The sequence below is a fragment of the Phocoena phocoena genome, chromosome 1 (genome assembly GCF_963924675.1).
Source record: "Phocoena phocoena chromosome 1, mPhoPho1.1, whole genome shotgun sequence".
In the NCBI taxonomy this organism is placed as follows: Eukaryota; Metazoa; Chordata; class Mammalia; order Artiodactyla; family Phocoenidae; genus Phocoena; species Phocoena phocoena.
This window is the reverse complement of record NC_089219.1, coordinates 186,136,990-186,156,271: the sequence shown is the minus strand read 5'-3', so window position 1 is coordinate 186,156,271 and position 19,282 is coordinate 186,136,990. Positions and strand designations below refer to the sequence as shown.

The 19,282-nt window shown below is 63.1% G+C and overlaps 1 protein-coding gene across 1 annotated transcript in view; it reads right to left on the bottom strand.

The window, feature by feature from the left end:
• LGR6 (leucine rich repeat containing G protein-coupled receptor 6) overlaps positions 1 to 19,142 on the bottom strand; it is a 95,523-nt gene extending 76,381 nt beyond the window's left edge. The window contains exon 1 of the mRNA XM_065879769.1: positions 18,943 to 19,142. Coding sequence (XP_065735841.1) covers positions 18,943 to 19,142 — 200 coding nt within the window. The remainder of the gene's footprint in view (positions 1 to 18,942) is intronic.
• Between the last annotated feature and the right edge of the window lie 140 nt (positions 19,143 to 19,282).

The window sequence follows — 19,282 nt, the reverse complement described above, 5'->3', positions numbered from 1 at the left end:
GGCAGATGAGCCCCTGTCCCCAGGCGTGGCTGTGCCCCAGGGCCACCTCTGTGAGGCCCTCCCAGCACCGCCCCCCGGCCCCCCCCACCCCCAGCAGAGCTGAGCATCGTCCTGCGTCCTACGCGGTTTTGTTCAAGCTCCCGCGGGGGCATTAGCTGGCCTCCTGCTGTGTGCCTGGTGCTACCCTGCCCCCATCACCACCCAGCACAGCACTGATGAGCCCTTGGGCCTGGCCGTGACACCTCCCAGCCTCTGTCTTCGCATCTGTGAAATAGGGAGCACGATGTACTTGCCTCACAGGGGTTGGAGTGAGAATTACATGAGTCATTAAACTGTACGAGTTAGTAAAATAAACTCAGGGCTCGCTCAGCATGCCTTCTTACTAATGCCCTCACCAACTGAATTATGATGAACAGGACACAACGCCCCATGTGGCCAGGAGCTCCCTCCAGGCAAGGACTTATCTCAGTGCCCTCTGCAGCCTCCAGGCCTGGGGGTACCTGGCACACAGGGGCTGCACTACATACCGAGTGAGTGACCACAGCCTTGCCCGGCCTCTGTGCCCGTGGCTGGCAGCCCTGGCACTAGACGACACTGGCTGACCTCCTGTGTCACTAAGAGGCAGGTGACAGGAGAGAGGGCTCGGATCTGGGGTCAGGGGCCTGGTCCAGTCAGACCCACGTCACCCTCCCTTCCAGCCCCCCAGATTGCCGGTTTCCTTTCTGACGGGCGGCTGTGGGCTCCGAGTGCCGGGTTGGGGGGACAGGGACGGCGTGGGGCCAGCCCCAGGCCCAAGTTCGCAGTGTTCCTGGGGAGGGTTGTTTATCACAGAGTGACGAACCCCGCATTTGTACCCTGCTCCCTGGTCACCAACTGCTCCCGCCGCCGCTCTCCCCGTTGGGTTCTAAACTGTCCGTCCGGACTCGGAAGGGCGAGGGTAGAGAGAGATGGCCTTGGGGGCAGAAAGAGGGGTACGTGGGACACAGGCGGGTCTGGAACGGAAGGCGCCGAAGACGGGGGGCTCGCCACGCACACGGGGCTGGCCGAGCACCTTGGGGCTTCTGCATCCCTGCCCGCTCCGCAGCGCTGGGAGCACCTGCCACCCAGAACCCCTGCACTACCAGACTCCCCTGAACGGCGTCTGTGCTCCTTCAGGCAGGAGGGGAGACAGACACAGAGGGGGACCCAGCCCCCGAGGCCCCACGCCAGCTGACGGAATGGGGGCTAGAATTGTGTCTCCTGAAGCCAGCGCCTGGACAGCGCGTCTTCCTCCGTCAGCTGACTCCTTATCAGGGGGACCGGTACTGGCTGTCTTCTTGGAGGCTCCTAACTAGTCGACACAGGGATCTCTCAGATTTCTGCAATTTTCACAAATTTCCCAACAAAGGAGTGGCTCCAACCAGGGCAAAAGCATCCACCATCACACACACAACAGCACAACCTCAGGCTCACGGGCCTTGCACAAACTCCCGTGTGAGAACAACACTGTAGTTTTCAGTTGAAGGGCTACTGCTTGGTTCTGCCGTGTCTTGGCTCCCCTGTTTGTGAGAACATCTCCACCCTGGCTGCGGGGGTGGGCCGGAGGGCTTGAGGAGGAGGCAGGCGGCGTGGGGGATGGGAAGACAGACGCCGACAGGGAGGGTTGGCCCCTGACTCGGGGGCCACTGGGGTCCCCGTGGTTTCTAAGCCAAGACCAGGCTTGTGCAGGTCAGAGGGAACCAGGGAGAGACGGGAAACCCAGAGCGCCATCAGGTGCCCCGGCCAATTCAGGCGGGCGGGGGGCACAAAGCAAGGGAAGGTGACATTCCTAAACGTCCTGTGACAGGGGAAAGGTAGGGTTTTTTAGCCCTGGGCTGTAAGACCACAGGAGACAGGGAACGTGGCTCACGGTATCGTGATACTTCATCTATGGATTTGTCTCCTCAAGCTGACGGCGGTGAAAGGAGACCGAGGCCAGGAGAGACGCCTCCCACTCGAGGATGCCGCGCTCGGGAAATGGAGGTTTGGCACCAACTTCAGCCCAAACCCTTGTTTCCACCTTCTGCTTCTTGGAAAAGGGAAGGTGCCAGCTGGGACACCAGGTCGAGGGTGTGGGTGCCTGGGTGGGGGGAGGGAGGGCAGCCTCGGAGGTGCAGAGGGTCCCGGGCCTGCCCTGACCCTCAACCCTGCAAGGGAACCCCTTTGTTGGGGAGCCGGCCGCCTCAGGCCAAGGGGACGTCGCTGCTCTGCCAGGCAAAGTGGCCAAGCTGGGGTGGTCCCAGAGCCCCCGCCCCGATCAGAGGTGTTTCCCCTGCCCCGGTGGTCGGTCCTAACCCTCCGAGCCAAGCTGTGCAGGCCGGCGCTCCACCAAGCCCAGAGCAGGCGAAGACACCGCAGAGCGAAGATGGGACAGGCTGCCTGTGTGTCTGCTTCCCCTGCGTGGGTCCCTGCTGCCTGCCCAGCCGAGCCCCCCACACGGAGAGGCCGGAGGGCGGTCCCGGGCCCAGTCAGGGCTGCTGTGTGCTGCCCATGAGCACAACGGGCCAGAGGCTCTGGGAGCCGCACGGCTGGCTCCGCCCCTCTCCTCTCCTCTGGAGACGGGCCAGACCTTCACCGCCCGTACTGACTGTTCACATTTCAAGTCACTGAAAGTAAATCAGAGTACAAATTCGGTTCCTCGGCTGCGCTGGCCACATGCGGCTACGAAGTGCGTGTCCTCGGGTGTGTCTTTGGTGTCCTATCAGCTGCCCCCGGACGGCCCTGCAGTTGGCCTGGACCCTCTCCTTCCCGGCTCTGCCGCCTGCCAGCCGTGTGACACGGGGCAAGTGACTTCGCCTCTCTCTGCCGCGGCTCCTCCCCGGTAAAAGCGCTTTGCCAGCATCCGGCACTCGGTGACCAACCCGCCGCCAGGACTGCCGCTCACCGTGGCCCAGCTCGCATGCCTCCACCCTCCAGCCTCTCACGCCACCGCCCAGCCGTGTGTCATTCAACCAGCATTTATTAAGCGCCTACTGAACACCAGGCACGGTGCCAGGTGCTGAGCTGCCGGGTCCAATAATGCGGGGTCCCTGCCCTCCGAGCCCAGTCAGGTGGGACAGTGACAAAAGTGGGCGGTGACAAGGGCTGGGCCCACGCCTGGGACTGACCTCTGACCTCTGCGGGCTCCGCAGAGACTGTCATCGCCCGGCGGGGCTGGTCCCCACACGGCGGCCCTGGCTGGGATCGACCTGGAGCCGAGGGTCGAAAGCAACTGCTCCGGGACTCGGTCCCGCGAGCTCAGTGCCCTCCACTCACCGGCGTCCTTCCAGCCCTGCCCTGACCTCTGCTCCTCTGCCTCGGGGTGTGGAGGTGCGAGGGCAGGAGTTCTGTCCTCCCCGTGGGCCTGGAGCCCCTCAGAGAGGAGGGCGGGGACGTCCCAGGGGATCAGAGCTCCCCAGGGCGCCCAGGAGCAGGAAGCAGGGGCCGCGACACCGCGGCAGCCCTGGGGTGGGAGGGAGTGCGCTTTGTGTGCGGAGCTGCCCGCAGCCAGCCCTGGCCCTGTTTGTTTGGCTGAAGCTCCGTCCTTTGGCCTTTATTTCACCAGACAAAGAGGCGGATGTGCCTGGGGGGAAAACGGGAGTGGGCCCTCTATTCAGAGGTGCCCCCCACCCAGCTGGAAGCCTTCCTCTCACCTCAGGACCCCTTGCCCCCTTCTCATCCGGGCAGCTGCCCTCGCCCAGCCGCCAGCCTTGCCCATCACGGTCAGATGGTGCTCTCGACTCTCAGCTTGAACCTAGCAGGAAAGAGTGGACGCTGGACGTCCAGAGCATCTAAGAGCCACCTTTGCTGGGACGGACGCGTTGTACAGACGCGGCTCAGGAGAGCAAGGCCCCTCCGACGCCACCGTCCCGGGTCCGGCCCCCTCCGCTTGGGTGCCTTCTGTCGGCTCTAGCACATCCTTGGCCTCATTTAGTCTAATCCTTTTATCAGGCCGGGAGTGAAGCCTTCTTTATTCCCTTTTAAGTGAAGAAAGGGAGACTTGGAAATATCAAGTTACTGCCCGTCTAGTCACAGTAAGTGGCAGAGCCAACCCTGCGGGGTTGGTTCTGTTGCGCCCAGCTGGGTCCCAGCCCGCCCGAGGCTGAAAGGCACGGCAGTGGGGTGGCAGCTTGGGAACAAAGGAGGGGATTAGGGGGAGAGAGGAGGTTCTCTGTGTCCCGCTCCGTGCCCCCCCCCCCCGCCCGCTGCCAGGACCGGTGGGACTTTCTGGAGCCCGCCCCCTCCTCCAGGTTCACCTGGTTGGGCGCACCCTGCTCTCTCCGCCCAGGGAGGTCCCACCTGCCTGCGGGGAGCCTCACCTGTCCCTCCCATCGGCCCCTGAGGCCCCGATGCCCGGTCCCGGGGCGTCGGGGCATTTCCTGCCACGTTCTGCGCTGCTGGTCCCCTGCCCACCACCTTCGTCCTCCCCTGCGGCGGGCACTCCGACCACCCGCCGTCTTCCCCAGCCCCACACGTCTGGTTCGTGGACTTGTAGGAAGACTAAACCACGGTCTCCACTGGCATCCCCGCCCAGGGAGAAGTCCTGCCCCCTCATGCTGCGGTTGCACTGACCTTCTCCCCGGGTGAAGTAGTTTGTGGGCTCTGGGGCCAGACTGCCGGGTCTGACCTTGGCCCGACCACTTCCCAGATGCCTGATATCAGCCAGTTGCTTTTCCTCTCTGTGCCTTGGTTTCTGCACCTACAGATGTTATTCAATAGCCCCTCTTCAGGGAATTGCTATGCAGGGGGTCAGCCCTGCCCACCGGGCATGCAGCATCCCGCCCTCACCAGCGTTCACCCCAGGGCCTTCATCTGGAGAAGCAGCTCTGCGAGGTTCCACCAGAGAGGGGGCAGGAAGGGCATTCTGGGTCAGCCCTGCCCTTAGGAGACACCAGCTGCTGCTTCTCTCCGCAGCCTCCAAAGTGTGCCACCTACCTCAGCCCCGATCTTCTCGTCTTTGATCTTCTGATCTCTGGCCGGGGTCCCCAGCCAAAGGCATTCCTGTCTCCTGGCCTCCTCCAAGGAGAGGCAAAGGGCTGGGTGCCTCCCGCTCCCCTGGGCCCCCTCCTCCCTGTGCTGTGAGTATAACCAGGACTCCCACAGAGGCCCTGGGACCAGGACATAGCCCGGTCCCTTTGGGGGGTGTCTGAGGGGAGAAGGGTCTCAGGGATGGGCCGCCACTGGGCGTGGTGCCCTGGGCCGGACACTGCTGGAAAGGTGCCTCAGCTTGGGTCCTGCTCCTAGCACCCGTGTGCAGAGCCGAGCGGAGCACAGGAGTTGTGTGTCCCCGTGTGCACACAGGGAAGGAGGCGGCACACCCTGCCCTCAGGCGGCCAGTCTGAGGACACCTCCAGACCACAGGCACAGCCGGACAGAGCCCAGGACGTTAGTGTGGGAGGAATGCCGCATGCCTGAGGACCAGGACAGTCAGGGAGGGCTTCCTGGGGCAGGGCCAGGAGGGACAGGGTAGGCCTGAGAAAGCGGCTTGACGGAGAGTTTTGCGAAGGGTGGGCCTGGGCGGGGCTGCTTAGGGCCGCAGTGAGAGATGCTGCAGTGGGCCGAACAGTGGCCCTCAGAGAGCTGTCCTCATCCCCGGGACCTGTGCGCCTGACCTGACTTGGAAAGGGTCTTTGCAGTGAAATTCACTGAGAGATCTTAAAATGGAGGAGCTTCTGGGTGGGCCCTGAATCCAACGACAAGTGCCCCTAGGAGAGACACAGAGACGCACGCAGAGCAGGCAGTGACGAGGTGACTGGCGCTGGTGGGAGTGACGTGACCACGAGCCCGGGAGCTGGCAGCCCCAGGAGCCAGAGGAGGCTGTGGTGGACGAGGCCCCGCTGACACCTGGATTCCACAGAGAGTCATTCCTGCCGTTTTAAACCGCCTGGTCTGCGGTGCTGTCACAGGAGCCACTGGAAGTGATGCAGGGAGCACGGACCACAGGCCCCTCCCACACCTCCCCCCGCCCCGCCCCAGGAAACACATTCGCAACCCTGAGCTGCCTCTAGGATCCACTGTGACCCCCAGATTCTACTCCTGGGTGTCCGTGCTCACCAGACACCCATCCAGATCCGCTCGCGGCAGCCCCACCTGTAAAGCCCCAAACTGGAGGGCCTGTCCGCACGGCCCGCGTCCTCCCGCAGTGAGGACCGGGCGGCAGCGGGAGTAGCATGGATGGATCTTCGAACATGGCGAGGGGGAGGGGCAGACACAGCAGTGCTCCATCCCCGTGAAGTCTAAACACAGGCGAAAGGTGCCGGGGCTGCTGAAGCCAGGGCTGGGGCTGCCCCAGGGCGTGCGGTGACTGGGGGAGACCGGGAGAGGCGGCCGATGGTTTCTTGGCCTGGGTGCTGGTTGCGCAAGTGTACTCAGCTTGTGGAAATTTACCAGGACACACTTGCCACGTGTACTGTCTTCTTAAATAAAAAATTAGGGGCCGGGGGCGGCACTCATTCTGAAAGTCCTCCGTGAACCTGGTGTCGGCTAAGGGCTCCCTCTGGATTCCCTGGTTCTACTTCCCAGCCTTTACCTTGTGGGACTGAAATTGGATGTGTGCTTCCGTGTGGCTTTTCACCTCACTCATCTGTGCGTCCCCTGGCATACAGTAGGTGCTCAATAAACACCTGCTGAGATGTGCTGCACAGCAGGGCACGGTGTTCTCAGACTCGCCCCAGAGGTCCCTGGCCATCGGTCCCAGCGCCCCGGGTCATCCCAGGATCCAGTAGGACACACCCTCCCCACTGCTGCCCCCTCCCCTGTGCCTGTCCCCACCCAGCATGTGCAGGGCTGTACCTTCTGACCCACCAGCCTGAAATCTCACCAGACACAGACTCGGACCTTCAGAGCCAGACACACAGTGCAGACTCTAGGACCAGCAGCCTCGGGTCCCCAGAGCGCTCTCTCCATCCAAGCCTGCATACCTTTCTTTGTCTTAGCTTGTTGGAAACTGGATGGAAACCTTCAAAAGAGGTTTTCTTTTTAAAGAAATGGTAAAGAGAATGACTAGGAAAGGCAAAAGCTTCTAAGTGGCAGGGTTTATGGAGCAGACGTCTCACTGCCATGAAACCGAAACCGGCCAACTGGCAGCTTAAGTCTCGGCTCTGTCCTCGCCGCAGCCGTCTGGGTGGACGCCACACCTCGGGCCTGCCGTAGAGCCAGGCCAGCACGGCCCCCAGGTGTGAGGGCTGCCCTCCCACGCAGCCTGTCTCTCAGGGGAGCACATCTGCTCTCGGCCACCACACCTCCCGCTGCCACCATTCACTTGTGCATTCGCTGCTTCACTCATCCCAGCAATGTGTTTGAGCACCACGTGCAAGGGTGATACCAGCCCTGCTTTGCTGGGGCCGCCAGCCTGGGTGGGAAACAGACGAGGGAACGGGAGTTAGACCCGGGGGGCTGCGTCCTAGGGCAGAGCCGGGAATTTTCCCGGAGAAAGGGAAGTCTCGGTCGGCCCCTCGTATCCTAAATCAAGCTCACGCTTCCCGGACTGCAGGCTTCTTGCCTGAAGCCATTTCTTAACCACATCCTTGCAGTAAATCACAATGATAGTCACGGGGCGCCACCTAAGTACAAATTAGGTAAAAGCAAAATCCCGGGCGGGGCGGGGCGGGGGCGCAGGGAGTGGCTGGCCGGCTGACGGTCTGACTTAATCCAACGAGAAGCTGGAGGTTGGTGCCGGGCACACTTTAAAATGCAGATGTGGCCCCAGCAGGTCTGGGGTGGGGTCTGAGCCTTTGCACTCCAGATGCGTCCCCAGAGGAGGAGGGCTGCCGGTCTGGTGGGGACCACGCGTTGAGTAAAAGGCTTTAGGATATCCAAGGCACTAGATGGGATAAGTCGCCTGTACTCAACCCCTCAGAACTACTTTTTCCGTCACTTTTTTGCTAAGTGTTGAGCAGACTGGCCCAAGGAGACGTCCAGCTGTGGCCTGGCCTGGACAAGGGGGCCGGCGGAGGGGCGGAGCCTGGCGTCCTGCCCTGCTCCACGCTCCGGCCCCGCCCCCTCCCACGGCCCCGCCCCCTCCCACGCAGTCGGGCCACCAGGCGTGGTGGTTGGCTGCAGGCAGGTGGGCTGCCTGCAATGCCACGAGATTCCCACGAGGGGCAGGCCGAGGCCTTCAGCCTCCTCAGCAGCAGGACTACCCAGCACCCCGGTCTCCAGGATCCCTGGGACCACCTCCAAGGTTGCCTCCCTAGGCCAGCTGCACACACACACCCGGTGCCTCCAAGGCCAACAAAGCAGGGAGTAGCTGCCCCTCTCTCCCCTCTGAGGAGAACGAGAAGGAAACTGGAGGGATCATAGCAGCAGGGCAGAGGGACAGCAAATTCCTGGGGTGTCGACTCTACAGCAAGCAGAGGGGTGGGGGGCACTGATCTGTCACGGGGGGGCGCAGCCAGGCAGGGGCAGGAGCTGCCCCAGGACTCCAGGAGGGCCCCCAGGCCCAGCTTCCAAACCCACCCCTGGCATTCCGCTCTGCCCACTGCACGCCACAGGCTCCAGGGTGTCCTCAGCACGGGGCAGGCCAGGGTCCGGGGAGCCCAGTACTGCCCAGCCCCACTCCCCACGCTCAGCAGGGACCTGGGCCCACAGCACGGTGGCTTTGCATCCCCCATCCCTGCGCCAGTGTGGGTGGTGAGGCTGATGCTTTCTGGCAGGTGGGAGCAGGGCAGGCGCAGGGGGGGCACCCTGGGCTTCTGCATTCAGAGCAGGGGAGACAGCGCAACGCGAGGGCTGGTGTGGTGTCGACTGGCGGCAGGGCGGGCTCGGGGTAGGTGGTTAATGCGGGGCCTTATTCTGGCTGTGCGCACAGCCCCGGAGGTGCTGGGGATGGCCCTGCCTCGTCCCAGCCCCGGGATCTCAGGTCTCGCTGGGGGGCGCTGCACCTCTCGGGGACCGGGGCCCCTCCCTCACCTCGGCCTCACTCGCACCCCTCCTCCCACTCTGTCCCTCTGCTTCTACAGTCTCCTGGGATGCAGAACTACCAACCCATGAGGAGACAGGCCCAGAGACCAGAGGACTTGTCCACAAGCTCTCAGCAAGCTGGGGGCAAAGACAGAACTGGAGGCCGGGACATCCTGATTCCAATCCCACCGAGCAGAGAGTCGCCCAAAGCTGCAGCCGAAACCGGAGGAGGGCCCCGTCGACACCCCCGTTCTTCCCGACCGCGCAGCCCTGAGTGTACATGCCAGAGAAAACCCCCACCGCGGGGGGACAGGGGGACCCGGGAGGGGAGGGGCCGAGCTGGCAGGGGTCTGCAGGGTGGCCGCAGGGTGGGGGGACTCGCACAGCCACCTACGGAGTCCTTGTCTCCCCCTCGTTTGTGGTGGAGAATTGTCAGTGTAATACCAGTGCCCAGCACAGCCGGGCGCTACTAAGTACACACTTAATAAACTGTGGCATAAATAAGACCACGCCAAGTGGCTACCGTGTGTCCGACACCCTTCCAAGCGCTTCCGCATATTAACTCGTTCACCGTCACCCGACCCCACCCCGTTCGCGCGGAGGCCTTGCCCACCGGAGCCCAACAGCTGGCCGGTTCACAGAAGCAGGGGTGTGCGGGGCTCCCCCAAGCGCAGCAGCCTGTGGTCCCCGCCCAGCAGACGCCACTCGCAGGCCAAGGAGCCCCCCACAGCGATGCCCACTCGGGTGCGTCTGGACAGGGGTGCCTCCACGCACGGCGTCCCTCAGAAGGGGCGCCCGCCCCATCCTCCAGCCTGTCCTGCCCGAGGTCAATGGTTCATCGTGACCCTGGGAACAGAAGCAGAGGATCCGGCAGTCAGGATCCAGGGCACAAGCACGGAGGACGGGACTCCCTTAATTTACCAACACCTGAGATGGGAGGCAGGTCGAGACCCTCATTCCACAAACAAGGGCGAGAGCAGCGCAAAATAAGAATGAGGCCCTTGTTCAACAGCCATTCAGACCTTTGCGGTGGCGACAGCAGAGCGCGAGCCCAGGATGGCTCCTAAGGCGGGAAGGCGCACGTCCGCACATCCAGGGGCCAGCCTGGCTGAGGGGCGGCCCAGGCCCCCAGCTCACCAGCGCTGGGTGGTCACTGTGCTGGGAGACCAGGTCCTGAGTCTGCCCCAAGGTACCTGAGGGCCGACGGCCTGTCCCCATTCCCTCCGGCTTTTGTCCTTGACAATGGTCCTCCCAGCCTCCTAATCAGAGTCCACCACAAAGGCAGGGGATTGGCTTACGGCCCTCGCTGCCGCGGGGCTCACAGCCCCAGACACTCGATCCACCTCTAGGTCCTCAACACCCACCCAGTGGCCCCAGACCTGAGCCGGGGCGGGGGAGGATGAGGGCAGATCCTGTAAGTGCCACTCATGCCCTGTGCAGGGCGCCCCCCTGCATGTGGAGACCCAAGCCGGGTGGGGGCGTGTGTCTGTGTGTGAGTGCGTGTGTGTGAGTCTATGTGTGAGTCTGTGTGTATGTATGTGCGTGTGTCTGTCTCTATGTGTCTGTGTGTGAGTCTGTGTCTGTGTCTGTGTGTGTCTGTGTCTGTGTGTGTGTGTGTGTGAGTCTATGTGTGAGTCTGTGTGTATGTATGTGCGTGTGTCTGTCTCTATGTGTCTGTGTGTGTGTGTGTGTGTGTGTGTGTGTGTGTGTGTGTGTGAAGGGAGGTGTGATGTCCTGAGGAGAAGCGCGCCAGGAGTGAAGTCCTGCCTGTCTGAAGGGGGAGGCCTGGCCCCTCCCTGAGACCCACCCCCCATATGAGAGACATCAGGAGCCTAAATCAATGAGGCAGGTGGACAGACGGACAAACAGATGGGCACCCCCTGAGCAGACGTGGGCGGCGACGCAGCCTGGTAATTCTCAGGAAGGGAACACACCCCCAGTGTCAGCTCTCCGTCCCCCAAGCAGGGCCTGCTTGACACAAGCTTCCTTGGGGGAGGTGGGGGAGACGACCGCCTGCCTTGCAGTGACTCCCCCAGGGCCTGCACGGGGGCGGCGGTCAGGCATGGGCTTGGCCCCTCCGTCCCCGCCCCCCGCCACTCCTGCTCTGGACCTGCCTGCCGCAGCGTCACCCCCCCCCCACAGGCTGCATGACGTGTGCCCTGGTCTCACCTCCCCCGAGTGCCCCTGCCTCATCTGAGCGGGGAGCAGTCCGGCCCCACGAGGCTGGATGCAGAGAAAGCCTTCAGGTCGGAGTCCAGGCAGACGGGGATGCTCAGTCCCCATCCGTGAATGAACGAATAAGTGAAGGTTCGCTTCCACCACAGCCGGGGGTGGGGGCGGGCAAGGGCTTTACCTCTAACCAGTGGCCAACGGGCCGGGGCTGGGGGCTGCAGCCCAAGTGAGAGACGTCTGCAGGATGCGCACAGGCGCTCACGGCACCTGGGGCTCAGCCCCTGGGACGTCCCTGCCCACGGAGCGTACTGCCCTGCGTGCAAGGAGCGTGAAGCAGATCTGGACTCAGACAGGTCACCTGGGGAGGCATCTGTCCCTCCTACAGGAAGTGTAAGAGGCCCTTGGTGGTGGCTGTCTTTGATGCTTCCAGGAGCCAAGGGTAACTCAGGTTGGGGGGCAGGGGGTGATTCAAACTTGCAAATCGCTCAGGGCATTGGAATAAACCTTGACGTTCCTGGTGCCCATAGGCCCCTAAGAAAGCAATGCACTAGGCTGGGGTGTAGACAGGGACGGTGGACCCCCTTTGCACCTCCGCTCCCCGTTCCTCCAGGAGGCCATATGCCCCAGCTCTGAGCCTGGGACCAAGTCCAAATCCCTGACACCCTGCCCGCCGCGCCGTCTGGACACCCCCAGGGCCGCCCACCTCCTCCAGCACCCCAAAGGCCAAGGGGGAGGGGAGAGGCCGGGGGCTTGTTCCAGATCTGACTCTCTGGTCTCGCTCCCAGCAAAGCCCCGGCCACAGAGTTGCAGGAGGACCAGGGCGCTGCAGGTTTGCCTCAGCTTCTCACCCCAGTGCCCCCAGGAGGCCGGTGGGCAACGGCACTGAGCTGGGCAACTCCCCCCATCCACGGGAGCAAAGGAGATGGAGGCCAAGGACAGGGGTACACCACGCTTTCCCACCACAGCAGGGCCTCCGGGTGTGCGTGTGCCAGGGGCCCCCAGCCTGGCCGGATGCTGCCTGGAGAGGCTGGACGATTTACCCCAGCTGCCGAACGCCTTGAATTGCTGTTGGGTTTTTTTCTTTTTTTAATGTACCCTGAGGAGAAAGAGGCAGAAAGCTCTGCTCTGGAAGGTCCTGCCTCGGGAGGGACGGACGAGGCCATGGACAGAAGACCAGCTGCCCTTCCCTCTACCAGGCTCGTCCCTCCTCCCCCCAGAGGGCCTGCCCTGCCCACGACCGACCCGTGTGAATCTCCCGTCCACCAGGGCTCAGGCTAGGCCTCTCCTCTCCACCCCCAGGGCCTTCCCCGACCAGCCCGTCCTCTCACTCTTCGGAGGCCCGGACCCTGCTGCTGGTCCCCCAGACACACCCCTGCGTCCACCAGCTCCGGAGGCCACAGCGGGCAGGAGGGATGGGGCCACCACTGACTCTTCCCGAGAAAAGAAAGAAACAGCTTCTATGGGGCTGCTCCAGAAACCCTGGTCTGCCCTGCGAGGCCCCTGGTCTGCCCTGCGAGGCAGCGTGCACGTGGTTAGGAGGTGGCAGCGGCTGAAATCCCAGCATCAGCAGGCACCGGCTGGCAGCCTTCGTGGGCTCCTGAGCAAGGGGCTTGGTCTCCTCACCTGTAACATGGGGATGAAGCTGGTGCCTCCCTCAGGGGTTTACACGCTTAAATGGAGGCGGTAAATGCCGACTGTTACCCTGACAGGTTAAGGCAGCACCACCAGGGTGATGGCAGCTGCCCAGGTACATCTGTGGGGCTCCACAAATGGGCCTTCCCAAGATCTAGTGTTTTCCCGAAGAAACTTCTGGACTTCCTGGGAAAGTGCAACCAGGAAGGCATTTCCACCACCGGCTGGAGCAGAGAGGGGAGACAGAAAGCCCGGCGCGAGCTGCTTCCCCGGCCCCAGCCCCAGGCTCTACACCTCACAGGTAACTCAGAGGGGACCCTGATTCCCAGGACGTGGAGAGCTCGGGGTACAAGCCCCCCTTGCTGGCTCTGAGGAGGAAGCAGGTAGCGGCAGGAAATGGGACCCAGAGGAGACCTCGGCTCCCAAGGCTCTGGTCTCAGGGCAGCCGGGGGCAGCCCCCGCCTGCCGCCGCCGCCAGCGCTCCCGGGGCCCACGCTGGCAGGGCTCTGGGGGGCACAGAGCCAACCCCGAGCTCCCCTCCTCACCGTGTCCTTCTTCTGCTGCTTCCAAAATAACTCTGCTCTCTGCCCAAGTTTGTTCTCCCATGTCTGAGGCGGGAAGAGAGGCCCGAGTTACTAGAAATTGGGGACCACCCCTTGACCAAGGGGCTAGTCAGCACAGAGGGGCCCCTACAGTTCTGAGAGCCCCCAAGTCAGCAAATCCGTCTCAGTTTGGCTCAAGGAACTTGTCTTTTCCAACGTGGGCGCCGAAGGTTGGAAATTTCTCCCGCACTCCCGTCCCTTGTACCTTCCCAAGGGGCCCAGAGCCCTGCTCCTAAGGTCACACACAGTCGTTAGGGTCCTTGCAGCCCCTCAGGGCGTGTCCCAGGGCAGAAAGGAGCCAGATACCTCGGCCATGCACAACCTGCTTTCCTTGTGATGCACCGGAGAACCCGCTCCTTCCACAGAACTCGGTTTCTGGGGAGAAGCTGGACTCTCCAGACAGGAGTCACCTGGAAGTCCAGACTTTTCCTCTTGGAAGAGTCCTCACAGGTGCCAAGCTGGCCCATCTCTTCCCGGGAACCCTGTGAGAATGGTCACTTCCTCCATCACCCCGCCCCCGTCCCCCCTCCCCCCGGCCTGTCCCCATCAGGAGCCCAAGAGCAGAATGGGCTCCAGGGAAGGTCATTTCCCTGAAGGTCAGTGGGAGGGGGCTTGCTTAGTAAGGAAGGAGGGAGGGAGGGAGGGAGGGAAGAAAGAAGGAAGGGGGCTTCCCTGGTGGCGCAGTGGTTAAGAATCCGTCTGCCAAGGCAGGGGACACAGGTTCGAGCCCTGGTTTGGGAAGATCCCACATGCCGCAGAGCAACTAAACCCCCTGCACCACAACTACTGAGCCTGCGCTCTAGAGCCTGTGTGCCACAACTACTGAGCCCGTGTGCCACAACTACTGAAGCCAGCGCGCCTAGAGCCTGTGCTCCACAACAGGGGAAGCCACCGCGGTGAGAGGCCCATGCACCGCCACTGCAACGAAGAGTAGCCCCCACTTGCCGCAGCTAGAGAGAGCCCACGTGCAGCAACAAAGACCCAATGCAGCCAAAAATAAATAAATAATAAAATAAAGTAAGTAAATTTTTAAAAAGGAAGGGAGGAGGGAGGGAGGGAGGGAGGGAAGGGGGAGGGGAAGAAGGGGACGGGAGGGGAGGGGGAGGAAAGAAGCGGGGAAGGGGGAGAGAGGGGAAGGGGAGGAGGAAGGGCGAGGGAGGGGGAAGGGGGAGGGGGAAGGGGGAGGGGGAAGGGGGAGGGGGAAGGGGGAGGGGGAAGGGGGAGGGAGGGGGAGGGAAGAAGGGGGGAAGGGGGGAAGGGGAGGGAGGGGGGAGGAAAGGCAGCCCAATGGGGCTGCAGAACTTAGACTCTGTCTCCCTAAGTCTGCGCCTGTCACAGGCATTTCTGTTATCCCTCCTGGGCCTCAGTAGGTCCTTTGCAGTGGAGGGTTGAGAAAAACAGCACCCATGGTCAACATTTTAAAGCAGACGCAAGGCTTTGTCCCGTGGCTCCTCCTACCGCCATTCCCAGTGAATGCTGTCGGCGTTTCCATTCTCAACATGAAGAAAGAGAAACTCTGGAGCGAGTGAGTGGCGGCCAGAGGACGCACAGCCCATAAACCAAAGTGCTGAGACTGGAGCCCAGGGCTCCTGCAGGGCCTCCCCGTCGGGCACCCGGCACCGCGCCCACCCTGCCTGCTGCCTGGTGGGCACGGTCCGTGCGGAAGCCGTCGGGTCGAGCCCTCGGAAGGGGAGAGGTGGGGCTGGCAGGGCGGGCCGGGTGACTTTGCTCTGAGCCGGGCTTTCTTCTCCTCTGCCCGCCGCCCACCCGCTGAGCCCGCACCGCTGCTGCCGGAGCCCAGAGGTTTCCTTTTTCTTTCGCCCGGGGCTGCTTCCTGCCTTTCTTTTGAACTGGGGTGTTGGCTCCCCGACACGCTCGCCCTCCTCCAGCGACCCCCCCACCGGACCTGCCCCATGATGGGCCAACTCCCCCCCCAACCCCGGCTCTGTTTCATAGAAAGGCTGGCACCCAGTCCCTAGGGGACCCTCCTCCTGGAGCGGCTCCCCGCTCTCCCCGGGGGAGGTCCTGCGCCAGGACAGGAGGCCCAGAGCCGATCTCTCCTGCATCTCCGGCCCTGTTTCTCAACAAAACCTGTGCTCAGGCTCTTAGAATCTATTAGAAAAGGACACGGAGGCCTGGCCCGGAAAGGGCGGCCTCCGAGGTCCAGAATGAGAAGAGGCCCATGGATCTCCCAGACGCAGCCCGCAAGGCCGCTCTCCTCCCTAGAGCCACATGTTTTCTCTGCTTCTTCAGACGACAGGCCCTGCAGGGACCAGCCTCTGCGCTGGGGAGCGGGCTGGGGTATCCCACCCGTTGCTGCCTCACCCCCCTCGAACCTCTAGGTCCACACTGGCCAGGAGAAAACTAAAGCCTCTCCAGGCCCCAGAGGGCTCCTCCCGGCTCCCTGCAGCCACTCTCTCCTCCCTCATCCTCCAACACACAGACGCGCCCATCCCGCACTTCCCACAGTGCTAGCCCCACACTTCCTCCTCCAGGAAGACCTCCCTGACTAACACTTCTTGGCCCCAGTCACCCTAATAACAACACCACTAACACTGGGCTCTTCCCAAGGGCCGGACACTGTGCCAAACCCTTTACAAACGTTGCCTCAGTGAGTTCAGACAACAGCCCTGTGAGGCAGGCGTGAGCTCCATTTACAGATGAGGAAACTGGCCCAGGTCACCAGCTTATGCGGTCCTGCTCTGCTGTGACCAGCACCTGTGCTGGGACCCCCGCTCTCCCCAGCGCCCTGCCTCCGTCTCATCACCCCCAGGCAGCGATGAGTATGGAAACTACCCAGAATCTACACATGCGCTGCGTCTGACCTTTCATCGAGGTCAGCGGTCGTCACAGCAGCCTTACAGGGAGTAAGGTCCCAAGGAGGCAGTAAGCTGCCTGACGGCGGGCGCGGAGTGGGGGCCCCCCTTCGTCCCGGAGGCAGAAGGTGATGGAAATGGGTGCTGAGGGGTCAGTGCAAGCGAACGAGCCTCAGGCCTTTACAAGCAGCTCGGCCCCCCACCCACGTCCTGTCTCTGCTCAACTCTGGGGGCAAAGGAGGGACTCAGAATACTACCCAGATTCTCCAAGTCAGGGACAGCCCTGGGTATTGCCAACAACACGTGTATATCTCTGTCCCCTCGTTGTGCGGACGTGGGACGGGATAGAGCAAGGGCCGCCCCACCTTCCGGGTGCCCCAGAGCCAGGGGTCCGTGTCTCCCAGGTGAGTTCCAGGGAGGACATCCAAACCCTCATGAGTCCCCACGAGCCTCACTGAGACCGCGGGTTGGTGAGACACCAAGGGCCTGTGGGTGTTTGGCGTCAGTCCTTTCAACCCAATCAGCCGGGCGTCCGACCCTGAGGGAGTGTCGTCTTTGCAGGTGAGGGCAGAGCAGAGACGCAGTGGGACCAAGAGAGCTGGGCAGCGGTGGGCAGCTCTTTGCACGGGCTGGGTGTCTCCTGGAGCCCCGAGTTCCTTGGTGCCTCCTACGGCTCTGTCTCTGGCACCTTCTGAAGGTCTTCAAGGGCACCCTCTGACCAGCCTCCTGTACATCCACGTGTTCTCATCTGACCTTTCACCTTCTCCTCCATGTCCTCCCACCCCATCCCCAGTGTTCACAGCTGGCTGGACCCCGAGCCCCACCCGAAGCAGCCAGGCACTGACTGAGGCCAGCACCCCGCGGTCGCCTCCCCTCATCCCGCCACAGCCTGTTCCCTTAGGTTCTGCGCTCACCCCGGGTGCCATTTCCTCCCGTGTTAGGGTTCAGGCACTGCTCGTATGTGTCAGGCACTGTGCCGGGAGTTTACACGACACGTCGCCTCATTCAGCCTGCCCACCACCCACCTGTCCCCACGTACAGACGAAGACCCCGAGGCTCAGAGGACTCGAGTGACCCTGTCGGGGGCTGAGCTAGGAAGGGGCCAGGGCTTGGGTGGCCCAGACGAGAGGCCCTGCGGGCCCCAGCATCCGATGAAAGTGTGGGCCGTCCTCGGCCAGAGCTGGGCCACTTGGGGCTGGACTGGCATATCCTCACTTTGCTGAGGAGGGAAGGGGGCGGCCCTCACGCCCACCCTTCCACGGTGCGTTTGTGCCTGGGCCACTCTCCAGAGAGGCAGAGAAAGGAGGCCCACCGCCCTGCAGAGACACTCCACTCACCACCCAGACAAGACCCTGCGCGGCCAAGGGGGACCCTGCGTCTTCCCCTCCCTCCAACATTCCAGGGCCTGCTGCTAAGGTCCCCAGGCCACGTGGGACCCTCCCTCCTGCCCTGGGACGCACAGGCTGAGTCCTGGGAGAGAGGGGCTTTCTCAGGCCCCAGGGAGACTCAGGGTCGGCTCAGAAAACCCCAAATGCAGATGTGACAGCGCCAGGGGAACTGTGACGAGACGGTGGGGGCAACCCTCCAGCAGCGTGGATTCTGACGGCGACACTGTCCTCTTTTCCCCAAGTCCTCCTGAGAAAGGATGGGTCTGGGGAAGGAGGTGGGACCAGTGAGCCCCTCAGCCTGGAAAAGGGAACTTTCTCCTGCTTCCCCAGAGAAAGGCTCCACAGAAGTCATTTCCAAATTCTTTTTAGCCACAGAACCCTGTCTTCAAATGAGACAATGTCCTACCCACTTCACCCACACACATGTAAAACGGCTAAAGGCGAGCTGCCCTGGTCCCATTTAGTTCAAATACTTGCCTGACTCTAAAAACTAGCTCCTGTTTCCTCAGAGCCCCCAGGCCCTGGAGCCCAAAGCCACAGAGCTCCGGGACCCCACCTCCGGGACAGATGGCCCAGACTCTCCTCCTCCGAGAAGAGGTCATGGAGGCCCAGGCGGGGCTGAGCCAGCAAGCCTTCCTCTCCCCAGAGCAGGGGGGAGGCAGGTGGTCTGGAGTGTGCGCTCACTCCCTCCTCCTGCCCAGGTGGCCAGGCCAGAGCCCCCAGCCCTCAAGCCCTGAGGGGCAGCTGCCCCCAGTAGGGTCCACTTCACACACCATCTCACCCCAACTCAGACTCTAAAAACAGCTCTTTGGTTTTCAGCTTGGCACTGCCCACAAATTAGTGTCTCCAACATGGCCTCTTGGGACGTGACTTCAGGGAGGCCCCTGGGGAGCCAGAGGCCTCAGTGGAGGGAGATGGAGCCAGCAGGGACGTCTTGGAGGAGACGAGAGTGGCTTAGTCCCCTCTCCTGGCTTCTGTGACCCCCACCAAGGCCACCCAGCTTGAGTGACTGCTCTGCTCTCCTTGCCCCTGCCGGGGACAATCTTTCCCCCCACGGGGCCTCTCCCCTCTCCTCCACTGAGCCCCGGGCCACCGCCCTGGGCGCTGCTCTGCAGTAGAAGAAACCGGCAAGAGGAGAAGGGGTGGCAGTCTGGGCCCCTCTGCTCGGGGCCCGGAGACCCACCTCTCACCTAGCCTGGGCTCGCGCCATTAGGCCCCGAGACAGGGGCCAACTGGGAACCGGTCAGGGAAGCCCGGCCTCACCACTCGCCTGGCCTTCAGCCTGGGACGGTTCTCCCCGCCACGGCCCCGCAGTCCAGGACAGGGCAGGAGATGCCTGGGCCTCGGGGCTCCAGCTGCGCAGGTGCCCCAGACTGAGGCCGGCCCGGCCAGCGCGCAGCCAGGCGGGCTCAGGGAGAAGCGCGTGGTACTCACAGGTAAGCCGTCAGGGGGTCCAGGTCCCCCGGCACCGCCGAGAGCCCGCGCTCAGAGCAGTCGGCCGACAGCATGCTATCGTCCTCGTGGCAGCGGCAGGGGGCCGGGCAGGCGGGCCGCGGGCCAGGCTGGGGGGCGCACGGCGAGGCACAGAGTGCGACGCAGAGCCAGAGGGCGCGGAGCCCGGGTGCGCTGGGCATCGCGGCGGCCGGGAGGGCGGCGGGCACCGGTGGCGCACAGTCAGAGAGGAGCAGGCATCGCTGCGCGGTCTTCACTCCTGGGTTTCACGGGTTGGGCTTGGCAGGGGAGGGCGGAGCCAGGGAACTTTCTCGCCTCTCGC